General features: G+C 36.3%; 1 protein-coding gene across 3 annotated transcripts in view; it reads left to right on the top strand.

Annotated features, from left to right (window-relative positions):
* Positions 1-12,731, top strand: part of LOC143846489 (calcium-dependent lipid-binding family protein) — a 119,356-nt gene that overhangs the window by 50,463 nt on the left and 56,162 nt on the right. For all 3 annotated transcript variants that reach the window (XM_077354924.1, XM_077354926.1, XM_077354925.1), the window contains 3 exons: positions 2,944-3,219; positions 3,687-4,373; positions 10,486-10,707. In XM_077354924.1, coding sequence (XP_077211039.1) covers positions 2,944-3,219; positions 3,687-4,373; positions 10,486-10,707 — 1,185 coding nt within the window. The remainder of the gene's footprint in view (positions 1-2,943; positions 3,220-3,686; positions 4,374-10,485; positions 10,708-12,731) is intronic.

Raw genomic sequence — 12,731 nt, 5'->3', positions numbered from 1 at the left:
ACATTTTTCCATCAAGAACGTTTTATGAAACTCTTTGACCCCCGAATTTGAAGTATCCTACTTTCACATGATTCACAGGGTTCAACAAGCAATTGATATTTCACGATCAAAGGTGTAGTTAGGCATTATATGTATTTTGAGGGGTGTTAGAGTCTTTGTACACATGTTGCCCTAGTTGGGCCTATTTATAATCATATTACATGGGAGATACCTAGTGGAGACTCACCATCTTCTCCATTCCTTTTGTTCTTCCTCTCTTACCCTTATCTCCGTGGTTTCTAACAACTTGGATTTAGGGTTGCAAATTGGGTCGAGTGGGTGGGTTTTCTAGTAACCTAGCCGACCAGGTTACACCAATGAGGAGAGAAAGCAAATTTTTTCATAACAGCCATAACTTTGATAAGCACATTAGCCCCGCAGGTTTTCTTGTCTACATCAGTAGTGAGCAAAATAGTATCCATCCACCTCCCCGACACCGGTCGTTGAGGCTGCTATCCGGAAATAGCCTCATCTTATACCGAAATCGGAGTTGGCGAGAGATTAGTACTTTTTAAAGCCCGAGATTCCTATACTCGACCCTACCCGGGATAGTTTCTTCTTATGTTGCATCGGTACCCTTGCAAGTTTCAGAATCCGACATGAGTATCGAGTGATTGGGCAAATCTAAAAAATATTCAGGACTCGTCAAAATATTTTAATAATATTATGATTATAACAAGTAATATATTAAAATTTTTAACATATTTTTTGAAAATTTTTAACATATTTAATATATATATATATTTATATAATGTTTTATTTTCATATAAAAGACTTACTCGTAGTATAGATTCTACTGAAAACATGTGGTAATTATAAAGTTGTGGCCATAGTATTTAGAAAGAAACAAATAAAAGAGTTGTGGTCTTAGTATTTTGAAGAAATAACAGATCAAAAGAGATACAGAAGTGGCATGGCGAATCCTAGAGTATTGGATTCTTCACCCATTCAGAAGAATCCGTGCAACATGGGTTTCTTGGGTCAGGTCGGGTTTTTTTTATATTCTCGATCCGTGCACTGTAAGTTATGTTCCAATGGTTTGAACTTATTTATGCGGGACATATCTTGGTAAATGGTTTTTTATCAACAAGCCCTCCCTGATATGATAAAAAAATCGACACTTATATAAGCGTGTATGTACATGCATGATGGCCAACATTAAAATGATGTATAGTTTGCAGTAATAAATCTATCAGAGTTTTAAAATAATTGTCAAATTGAGTAGAAGACTTGTTCTAAACTTTAACTCTTCTATGATGTTTCTAGTTTCCTACTGTTTTCCTTGAATTTTCTTCTTCCACTTACGAATTTTAATAATTCAAAACTTTCATAATAATATGTTTATGAATATTGAAAGTCTACCAAATGAGACTGAATATGAGTTAGATTAGGCTCTTAGAACTCTACTTAATGACTAGCCAAGCTCGGTTGGAAGCATCTACATTAACTTGATGCGACACATTAGCCATAGACTTGATTTTAGTTAGTTTTTTTTCATGAGAGACTTGTTTAGTTCTTTTATTTGAGATTTATTTCTCTTTTTAGTTATAATTTTTATCATAGATGCGTGGGATGTTTATATGAGCATAGGGCTCACCTTTCTCATCTTTTTCGCAAGGCCTACCATCACTTAAGCCTAAGAACATTCATCACTTATGAAAAGTACAAACTTACTACATTTAGCAAGCGTGGACTTAATATATTTAGTGAGTACAAACCTCCCCTCAACCCCTGTATAAAAGTCCCAAGGAGGAAGCCCTACGAGAGTTTTGGGGAACGAAACCCCCCGCCCCCTCGTCTCTATCTGTCACCCCTCTTTCCCCTCACGGCTTGTGTAGTCTCCCCCTTATATCTCCCTCCATCTCCCTTCTCTTCCTTCACTTGCTTTTCGCCCTCGTCTGTTCTTCTCATCTTCTTCCCGTCACCCTCACTGTTGGGTTACATTGTTAGGTTCATAACCTGTTCCTCTATCCCCGTTCTTTTCCCTCTCTTGTGCTTGACTATTCAACCTTCTCCCCTTCTCCTTATCTCAGTTGTGAACATTCCCCGTTTCCTTCCCTAGCTTGCGCTCTTTCTCTCTCAGGCACATCCTGCCACAGACAATCAAGGCTAGACATCCAACACGTCACTCTTAGGTACGGGTTTATTCTATTCATTCTAGCAGTTTACTCCCATATTCCCTATGCTCCTAAACCTCTGTCATTATATTTTCACCTTTATTTTCCTTGATTAGCCTTACCCTTATTACCCTACATTGACCACATCATCCATCATCATTCTGTTACCTCCATTTGATGTTGATTGGGCCATAGTTAGTTTTACATCATATATTTGATTTTGTGACATCTTATTTGAGGCTTGTTTTTTTTTTTAATTAGCTGATTGTTTTGTTTATGGACTTCATGTATGAAGCCTCCATTAGGCTAAACTAATTTCTATTTGATCAATGAATTCTGAAGTTTATAATTTCTATGAGTAATTTGGCTAAATTTTGTTATCATGGTTTGTTTAACGTGTTTTGGGAATGCTTCTTGTTTTTATAATTGAATTAGAACCTTTTATTTACTCCTAAATTCAGGTTATCAATTTGGTAGCTCTTATCCTTTATTAAACTATGTTATTCAAGAACTAAACTATTTAAGAGCATTTTCCAAAAGAGAATTTTTCTTGTCTCGCATGCAATGAAAGAATTCTTGAACATTAAGTACTTTTCTTGGCTAGCAACCAACAACCAAAGATAAACGACTTATTATTATTATTATTATTATTATTATTTTTTAGAATATGATTCAATCATTCATGATCAATTCTAAAACATCATTCATGTACCAATAAATTGATGGTGTTGACAAAGTTTGGGGATTGTATTTTTGAATTGATTTTGCTTGTCAATTTTTTGAGCAGGTTGGTTTATTGCATGGTGTGATGTCTGCCAAGGAATACAATGTTATTCTAGATTGTGCATACATGAACATATCTGAAGAACCCAGCCTTCCTCCAAGTTTTCGTGGCAACACATCTCATTCAAAAGATTCTATACGCATGCTAGCTGATAAGGTCAATTTACATAGTCAAATATTGCTGTCACGTACTGTTGTACTAGTGGCAGTTGAAGTTAACTATGCCTTGCTTGAATTGTGTATTGGTGTTGATGAGGAGTCTCCGCTAGCTCAAATTGCTGTGAGTACTCATATTCCTTCCTCATCACAAGTTGTTATACTATACATTTCTTCATGGAAATTCTTTCTTATTTCGAAAGTTGTTGACTGTGTTTTCCATCATCTTCTCATGTACATAATCAAGGCTTTAAATTTCGACCGAAACCGAAATCAACCAAAACTGAAATTTTGGAAATTTCTCTGCCTAAATTTCTGAAATTTCGGCCCAAATTTTTTGAAAAATGCAATTTTTAAATTTTTTTTACAAGATTTTGGCCGAAATTTCGTTACAATAATGAAATTTGTTTTTTTTACCGAATTTCGGTTTCGGCTATGTCCAAAACCGAAATTTAAAACCTTTTTCACAATATATCATACTTTTGACGGTCTGCAGATATTGACCTGATATTTTAGGTACTCACTTATTTTATGAGTCCAACAAATGTTGAACTACTATATTTCCACCCCTTGTCTCTTTTTCTTCTGCAGCTAGAAGGCCTTTGGGTATCGTACCGGACTACCTCTTTGTCTGAGAAGGATCTCTATGTGACTATTCCCAAGTTTTCTGTACTGGACATCCGTCCTGGTACAAAGACTGAAATGCGGCTGATGCTTGGTTCTTCTTCTGATGTTTCCAAACAAGGAAATATTTCTGATTCTACTGGAAATTTCCCGACACCCCTTAGTGATGGTGTCACTCTGAGGAAGAGTTTAAAAGATGCTGGAGATATGGACGTTCCAAAATTGACTATGCTATTAATGGATTACAGAGTACGGTCATCTTCACAATCCTTCGTGGTCCGGGTCCAGCAACCCCGTGTTCTTGTTGTTCTGGACTTTCTTCTTGCTGTAGGTGAATTTTTTGTGCCTGCCTTGGGTACTTTAACTGGAAGGGAGGAACTATCGGATCCTATGAATGACCCAATAGTTCGGAATGACAACATTGTACTTTCAACATCCATCTACAAACAGAGAGACAGTTTGATGCACCTGTCCCTCAACAGGCAGTTAATTGTGGATGCAGTTGGCATTGATGAGTTTACATATGATGGTTGTGGAGGGACGATCTCTTTAAGTGAGGAAATTGATTTGAAAGAAATTTCAGCTTCCAGAGTTCAACCTATTATTATAATTGGGCGTGGTAAGAAGTTGCGATTCAAGAATGTTAAAATTGAGGTACTTATGCTTTCCACCTAATTATTTAATAGTCATCTTTATCAATTTCCATATGAAACACTTTTTATACGTGATAGGTATATATATATATATATATATATATATATATATATATATATATATATATATATGAGATTTGCTAGGGACCATCCCAAAAGGCATTTCACGGACGTTGCATGAGAGCAGCCACATCATGAATAAAGAAAAATCTGTTGAAAAGTGAGCCTATGTGGCTGCTCTCTCATGCAACAGACCATCCGGGAAATGCCTTGTGCGTGGCTGCTCTCTCATGCAACAGACCATCCGGGAAATACCTTGTACTTATGCTTTCCACCTAGTTATATATATATATATATATATATATATATATATATATATATATATATATATATCATCTTCGGCTGGAAGCTGTATTCAGTACCAAGCATAGCAGTAAATGTTTATTCTCTTTTTTAGTGCAATTGATTGAGTTTCGGCTGTGATAAATCTATAGCTTCTGGTATGTATAATGGAATGACTGGAAAGACTGGGCTGTAACTCCGGCAATTAGAATATGGTCTTGACATATCATCCATGCACTGATTCTTTTTGGAGTTTAGGTTTTGAATTCAACTTCTAAAGGCTTAATAGTTGTATGAACTTTGGTTTTTATGAACTTTGCTTTTCCACAGTGTTTATGATTTAATTGGGTTAGTAGGAAAATCTCATTTGTAAAAACTGGAATATGCATTTATCTTTTCTTTTATAGTAGTAGAAAAAATGAAATATATAAATTTTTTTTGCTTTTACAATACTTGGGAGAACTATTTGGTTGGTTATGTAAAACCTCTCAATTAAATCTACGCTAAATTATCATTAAACATGTTGCACACTCTTGTGCTGACTTTTGGCGCCATTTTGAAGCATAGATATCCAATTGAAGGTGGAAAACTAAATCAAATAAAAAGGCCGAATAGGCTATACTAATGATGTCACCACAACATCATATTAAAGTCAGCAGAGAGTCCAGCATGCATAGATTGTTGTAGAATTTGGCATTTTAGCTAATATATAAGATTGTTAAGTGATCCTTTTGCAAGCTTTGCAGATAGTTTCATTACCTCACAAACAAGATCACGTAAAGCCACCCGATTAGTTACTGCACCAGGCTCCAAGAGTTCTAAAAGTTCATCCTCCCTGATGCAAATGGCCGCATAAGCGAATTCGGCAATCATCGGAAAGATGATCGATCTTCGAAGAAAATTTTCGATTCTTGCTAGGAGATGCAAGAACACTCAAATATGATATAGTGCATTAAACAAGATAATTGGATAAAGAAAAGAAGGAAAACATTAGAAGAAACCTTATCTCAATTTCCAATTTTCAACAAAAAACGAAGGGATAAACATAAGAGAAAATCTCTCGTAAGTTCTCTCTAAAGGAGTATCTCTACACCATTTCAAACTCAATCAAAAATTATAGAAAGAGTACATCAGGGAGCTTTATGTAGTTAGCCCATGAAATGCTAAAATTACCGCTAATAAAATATGGTCGTCCCAAAGTACCCCTTGCTAATGTAAAATCACACAAAAGTACACGCTGAAGTACTAAAATGACTAGCTACCACTAGAGAAAAACGATGTAAATCCTACACTAATGAGCAAAGAGGGCTGATATTGCAGTACCATAGGTGATGCTCCCGCATCAAAGTAAATCATACACTAATGGGCAAAGAGGGTTGATGTCGCAATGCCAAAGGGGATGCTCCTGCATGAAACTCCCCTTCTTGAAAGAGCTCGTCCTCAAGTTCTCAATCAGCTCCGCTGAATTGGTAGTCTTCCTGGATCAAATACGTAAATGACCCACACTCTCATTATGAGAAGAAGGCCATCAAAGTCACCTCTAATATAGGCCATCAGAAGCTGTTCATCCTGGCAAATGCGGTGGAATGGAAAAGTGGCTCAGACCAATCATCGACCATAAATAGCAACTCACGGTAAGCGCAAAAAGATCTCACCCGTCTTAGGTGTAATATTTTTAGGCAGCACCGTATCCACAGAACGTATGCCAATATCTCTTCTGTGACTGTGGGACCATCTGCAACATCGGTATCTTCATGCCCATCATCTGCATCTATACATGTCAATGAATCATCTGCATACTCAGTCACAATGCTCTGTGTCTGCAATCTCTACAATGGACTCGGACTCCTCATCCATGTCGGCCTCATCATCAATGGGGTCATCAATCTCACTTTCTTCTTGAATGACGGCTGCACTAAGCTCTTCATTATATTCCTTAAATGTGTTGTCTTCTTCATCAACCCGATCATCACCTTCTGACGCTTACATTGGATGATTTGTCTCCAGGCAGTCGTCTACGCTTACATTGTATGAATTGTGTAGCAACTGATTGTAATCTAACCCTTGTGAAGCCATGTCCAAAAATGCTATGTAGGTAAATTCAAGGGAGATAGACGGCCGAGCTGGAGTGAGCTGAAATCTGCTGTGATACTGCTTCAAATTTCTGCCGGAAATTGAATGATACCACTTTTTGATGCAGGTGGTCAGGTCGTGGAAGCAGTGTCTAAAATTTCAATTTCAAAACCTAAAATTTTCTTGCCTTGGCAGTTGGCACTGAGGTTAAGACATATGAACTTGAAATACTTCCAAGACTAGTGGCTGAGACTGTTTGGTGTATTCAAACACTCAGAATATGTGCAATTTTAAGTGCTTATAGATCCAAAAGGGTTCTTGAAGTTTGCCGACTTTATAGCTAAATTCAGAGGGAGTATATCCTGTTCACACAACCAAGTAATCACAAGTGCTCGAGCCAACCAAATAATTCTGTTATAAGAATAATTAGATAGCCTCTTTGGTACCACATTTATGGCTTCAAAGGAATGTATTGTATCCAAGTTAGTAGGCCAGCGACTAGTTACCAGCAGCTACTCCAGTTATGTTGGCAGAATTGTGATAGGGAATCACATGGACATTCAGACTTTGAGCATTCTCTTCAAGCTTACCTGATCGAGGTAAGAAAACTTGACTTGAATTGTATCATATTTACAGACATCCCAACAAAACCAAATGCAAAGTACTTGTGATGAATGTTTTTCAAAACTGCTTGAGGAAACTACTTTTGTTCGGTTCTGATGTGAGTATAAGCTCAGAACTTTTCAAGAAACAATATGAGGAAAGCCAATTCTCTGAACCATAAGATGAATTGCAATTCACTAAAGTTCCAAAACAGTTCAGTAACAAGTTGCATCATAGCTCTGGAGTTCCAATGAGTATTCACATGTAAATTTTCTCCATTTCCTAACCTTTATGCCTCCAAATACAATCCATACAGGCACATGCAGGATTGAATTCGCATAAAAAACGGGCTTCACAAGACACAACCAATGGCAGCAGTAAGGCATTAGAGTGGCCGCAGAAGCGAATTTGGCAATCTTTGGAATGATGAACAATATTTGAAGAAAATTTTCGATTCTTGCAATGGGATGCAAGAACACTCAAATCTGATATTAATATTGGATTAAACAAGATAATTGGATGAAGAAACGGAAGAAAAGATTAGAAGAAACCAAATCTTTATTTTGAAGAAAAAAACAAAGGGATAAAGAGAAGAGAAAATCCCTCTCTATGTTCTCTCCAAAGGAGAATTTGGCTACCATTTCAAACTCAATCAAAAACTAAAGAAAGACTTCAAGGGGCTTTATATAGCTAGCTCATGAAATGCCAGAATTACTCTTAATGAAACATGGTCTTTCCAAACTACCCCTGCTAGTGTAAAATGATGCAAAAGTACATGACAAAATACTGAAATGACTAGATACGACTAGAGAAAACAAAGTAAACCCTACACTAATGAGGCAAAAGGGCCATGGTTTTCGTTTCGGCCGAAAACGAAACGAAATCCACATTGAGTCGGAAAAGTACCAAACTTCGCCGAAACGTTTCGGAAATTTCGGCCCAGTGAAACGTTTTAGAAATTTCGATGAAACGTTTCGGAAATTTCGGTGAAATTTTTACAAGATTTCGTCCGAAATTTCGTACCGAAACCGAAACGTTTTAGTTTCGCTGATGACCGAAACTGAAACCGAGATTTAAAACCTTGAAAAGGGCTTATGTCGCAATGTCAAAGTGGATTCTCCTCACCCCCCCCCCCCCCCTCTCTCTCGCGCGCGCAAACACTCTAAAATTCCTATTCATGTTGCCCATACATACAGTATCTGATGCCATTTTAGAAAATATAGGCCTCAGGGTTGTAAGTATCTACATGTATTCCTTTGATGATGTAAAAGTACTCGACTATGGAGAATCTTCACTTCTTACTTCAAAAGTTGAAATCAAAGCAGTCTTTTTTGCTCTGGGCCATTGCACGAACAAGTCTCAGGAGAGAGCATGATGTAAAAGTACTCGACTATGGAGAATCTTCACTTGTTACTTTGAAAGTTGGAATCAAAGTAGTCTTTTTTGCTCTGGGCCATTGCACGAACGAGTCTCAGGCGAGAGCTAGACATTCTTAGAAGTAGCTATGTCAAGAGTTTTTCTTAAATTGGGCATTTTTTGGCTTATCCATTTTATTTTATCTTGACCTTTCCATCATAATCTAACTCTGAAATTCTCAAAATTATATTATTGTTCCTAAAGATGCCGCTGTGAACATGCTTTTTTTACATGCTGTCTGTGCTAACATATGTTGTTTAGAGGAGGCATTCTTAGAATCTTAAATTGGGCATTCCTTGAGCTTATCTATTTTATTTTCTTTTGACCTTTCCATCATAATCTAACACTGAAATTTGCAAAATTCTATTATGGTTCCTAAAGATGCCAACCGGTTGTTAACTGTGAACATGTGTTTTTTTACGTCCTGTGTGTGCTAACTTATGTTGTTTGGAGCAAGACTTTCTTAGAAGTAGCTATCTCTAAAGTTTGTCTTAAATTGAACATTTTTATTTTCTCTTGACCTTTCATCATAATGTAACTCTGAAATTCGCAAAATTATATTATTGTTCTTAAAGATGCCATCCGGTTATTAACTTTAAACATGTTTTTTTTATTTGTTGTGTTTGCTAATTTATGTTATTTTCTCTTGACCGCTCATAAACTGAAATTCTGAAAACTTATATACTATTACTAAAGATATAAGACGGACTTGCTTTAGTATGTACCTAATTTCTTTAGCGCGAATTATATATATACTCAACTCAACTAAGCCTTTGTCCCAAACTAGTTGGGGTTGGCTAATGAATCCTTTATGCTCTGTATGGTTGCCGGGTTTTTTTTGTTCCTGGGAGTTATGTGGGAGAAAAAAATACCCTGGGAGATAGGTGGGAAAAAAAAAGTCCTAGAAGTATCCTGGTAAAATAAAAATCCCATGTTTGGTTATGTGGGAGAAAAAAATACCCTGGGAGATATGGTGGGAAAAAAAAAAAACCTTTGTTTGGTTGCTTGAACTGTTGGGTAGAAAAAAATTCTTCTCAAGCTTATTTTTGGTTCCTGTGTTTATTTTTGTTCCTGGGGTTATCTTGGGATGGGATGAAAAGGCAATCATTACAAAAGTGGGATTAAAAAATTCACCCCACAAGTAATCATTACAAGAGTGGGATTAAAATAAACCTAGTGTTAAAAGGCAACCAAACATGGGATGGGACCAAAATTTAACTTACTCTCCCACAAAACTCCCAGGAACAAAAAAAACCTGGCAACCAAACAGAGCATAAGGAAATTTTCATGAAGAAGGTGAAAGAATCTACCCGGCTCAAATTGACTAAGTCTATTCCTGACACTAGTTGGGTTCGTCTACATGGATCATTTTCTTCCATTCTCTCCTATTCAAGGTCATGTTCTCTATTATGTTCCTTGCCATGAAGTCTTTCCTCATTGTTTCTACCCAAGTTGTGAAAAAATCCATTTAAAAAAAGATTAGGGTATGGTGTGACCCAATAAAAGATCAATTTGTTTCCATTTTGACTAAGTTGCTCATAGATGGATTTATCATTTTATCTTCGCTAGGTACAGCCTTACTGGTACCAGCAATAATTTGTCTATATGAGGCAGTGTCTCTTAATTTTTCCTTCTCTTAAGAATATTTTCTTATATCATATTATTTTCCTGTTCATCAGAATGGTGCCCTTCTACGGAAGTCTACCTACTTGAGCAATGACAGCAGTTACTCAGTCTCTGCGGAAGATGGTGTTGACATATCTTTGTTGGAGAATTTTGATTCTGAGATAGATCCAAAGACTCTGAATTCTTCACAAGTATCCTCAAAAGAATCAACTATTCCTCCTCCATACACTAGCAGTGCCGTTAGCGAAATGCAAAGTGTCACTTTTGAAGCCCAGGTAAACTAATTAAACTTAAATATTGTCTCGTCTCGTTGATCTTTCTTGAAGAAAGTGATTCTTCGTTTGTATCTTTTATTTTTATTTCTTGTTTATTCTTAAAATTTGCCCGTCATGATTTCCAGATGTCATTTTATTTAATATATTTCCATGATTTCGTTTATAAAGGTTGATTATAAAATATCTATTTGGTCTCTATTTTGCTCTCCATTGTCCTTTCATATAATTCCAGTCGAAGCACCAATGTATGCTTCTTTTGTTGGAGTAAATGACTATCTTACTTTAATTTCTTATTTGTTTCGGCATCCATTCAGCTTATCCATTTATTGTGGGGTATGCTTGCAAGTTTCATTTTTTCAAAAGGTTTGGTATTTAGGTGGATGTGGAAAGCATGCCATGATTTATGACATGATGACATATTTATTGGTTTGTTTAAGGTTCTCAATTGTTGTTGTACTTTTTTTCAAAACTGCTTCCTAGAAGAAAATAAATATTGTTTATTGAAAATGAATGACAAACACTTTCATTTTGTATATAGGTTCTCAATTGTTGTTGTACTTTTTTCAAAACTGCTTCCTAGAAGAAAATAAATATTGTTTATTGGAAATGAATGACACAGACTTTCATTTTGTATATAGTTTTCATTTGGTGAAGCAAATTGGAGATTCGTTGATGAATTGGAAATTCTGCCATTCAAATATGGCTCTTCTACATAAAAACATAAACTTAGCTAAATACATGCAATTGAATCGAGCCGGGATCATAAAGAGCATATTGCGAGTAGGAAGTGGAATTAATACAACTGATCCACGGCCAGATACTTCAAATTGGTGATCGGATTGATTGGATCGTGCAGATCATGGGTCGAAAGCTTCCCAAGGCCATGATCGGACAATGTCAAGCCCTCGGTCAGTGACCAAGCAATCCAGATCAATGATTGAATCAAGATTATGGCGAGAGATATCATCCAATGGCCGTTTAATCCCAGGTTGCCACGAGATTGGAATGGCTTCACAATCAACGTCTCTGGTTTCACAAAGGGTCTAAATTTTAGTTCTTAGTTTTTTTTATTGAGATTTCCTATTGGCTTAACAAAAGCCCTTGTTTTAAATTGTTTAGTGGAGTTTAGGAAGGGTTCTTACGTGGGAGTTTTATACGAGTAGGTTTTAGTCAAATAGGAAGTCTAGATTTTTTTATGGAGTATGGAAAGATGGACATGTAACTTAGAAAAGTTTAGGGAGTTTTGAGTTTGATGTGTAATAGGAGAGCTTTTAGGAAGCTTGATATATTTTAGCCAAGCTTAGGGGCAGCTTGGATACATGGATTTTAGAATCTTGGATTTCCTCAAAATTGTACATGGGAGACAAGAGAAGATAGGGACCAGGGGCAGCTTGGATACACGGATTTTAGATTCTTGGATTTCCTCAAAATTGTACATGGGAGACAAGAGAAGATAGGGACCAGGGGCAGCTTGGATACACGGATTTTAGAATCTTGGATTTCCTCAAAATTGTACATGGGAGACAAGAGAAGATAGGGACCAGCCGTCATTTTCTGATTTCTCACTCTTCTTTCAGACAGCAAAAGAGCAGGAGATCGTCCCATGTTTCCGGGTTTTAGAAATCTCAAGATGGGGGAGAGATTTCTAAAACCTGAATTTCATACTTAAAATCCAAGAAACACTGTCAGGACAGACACAGCAGCTTGATCATTAACCCTCTTACACTGTTTTCAAACTAAAAACCTGGATTCTAAAATCTGAGTATCCAAACGGCCCCATAGAGTTTTTGTTATTTTATGTTTTAGTCAAACTTGGAAAACAAGTATGAATAGGATTCTACCAAATAAGCTTTTATAAATATGTAAATAATAGCAAGGAGAAGCATATGTTTTTTAATATGAATTGAAAAGAGGAGTTTGGTTTCTATCTGTTTTGCATGAATTAATTCTATAAGTTTTCTTAATGAAAACTTCTGATTTTCTTTTAGTGTATAATCTTTTGTTTTAATGCAAGACTTCAAGTT

The sequence above is a fragment of the Tasmannia lanceolata genome, unplaced genomic scaffold, assembly GCF_043159265.1.
Source record: "Tasmannia lanceolata isolate RefF3 unplaced genomic scaffold, GAP_Taslan_0.1 ptg000015l, whole genome shotgun sequence".
Lineage (NCBI taxonomy): Eukaryota > Viridiplantae > Streptophyta > Magnoliopsida > Canellales > Winteraceae > Tasmannia > Tasmannia lanceolata.
Note: the sequence above shows the minus strand (reverse complement) of the source record. Positions and strands in the feature narration are given on the sequence as shown.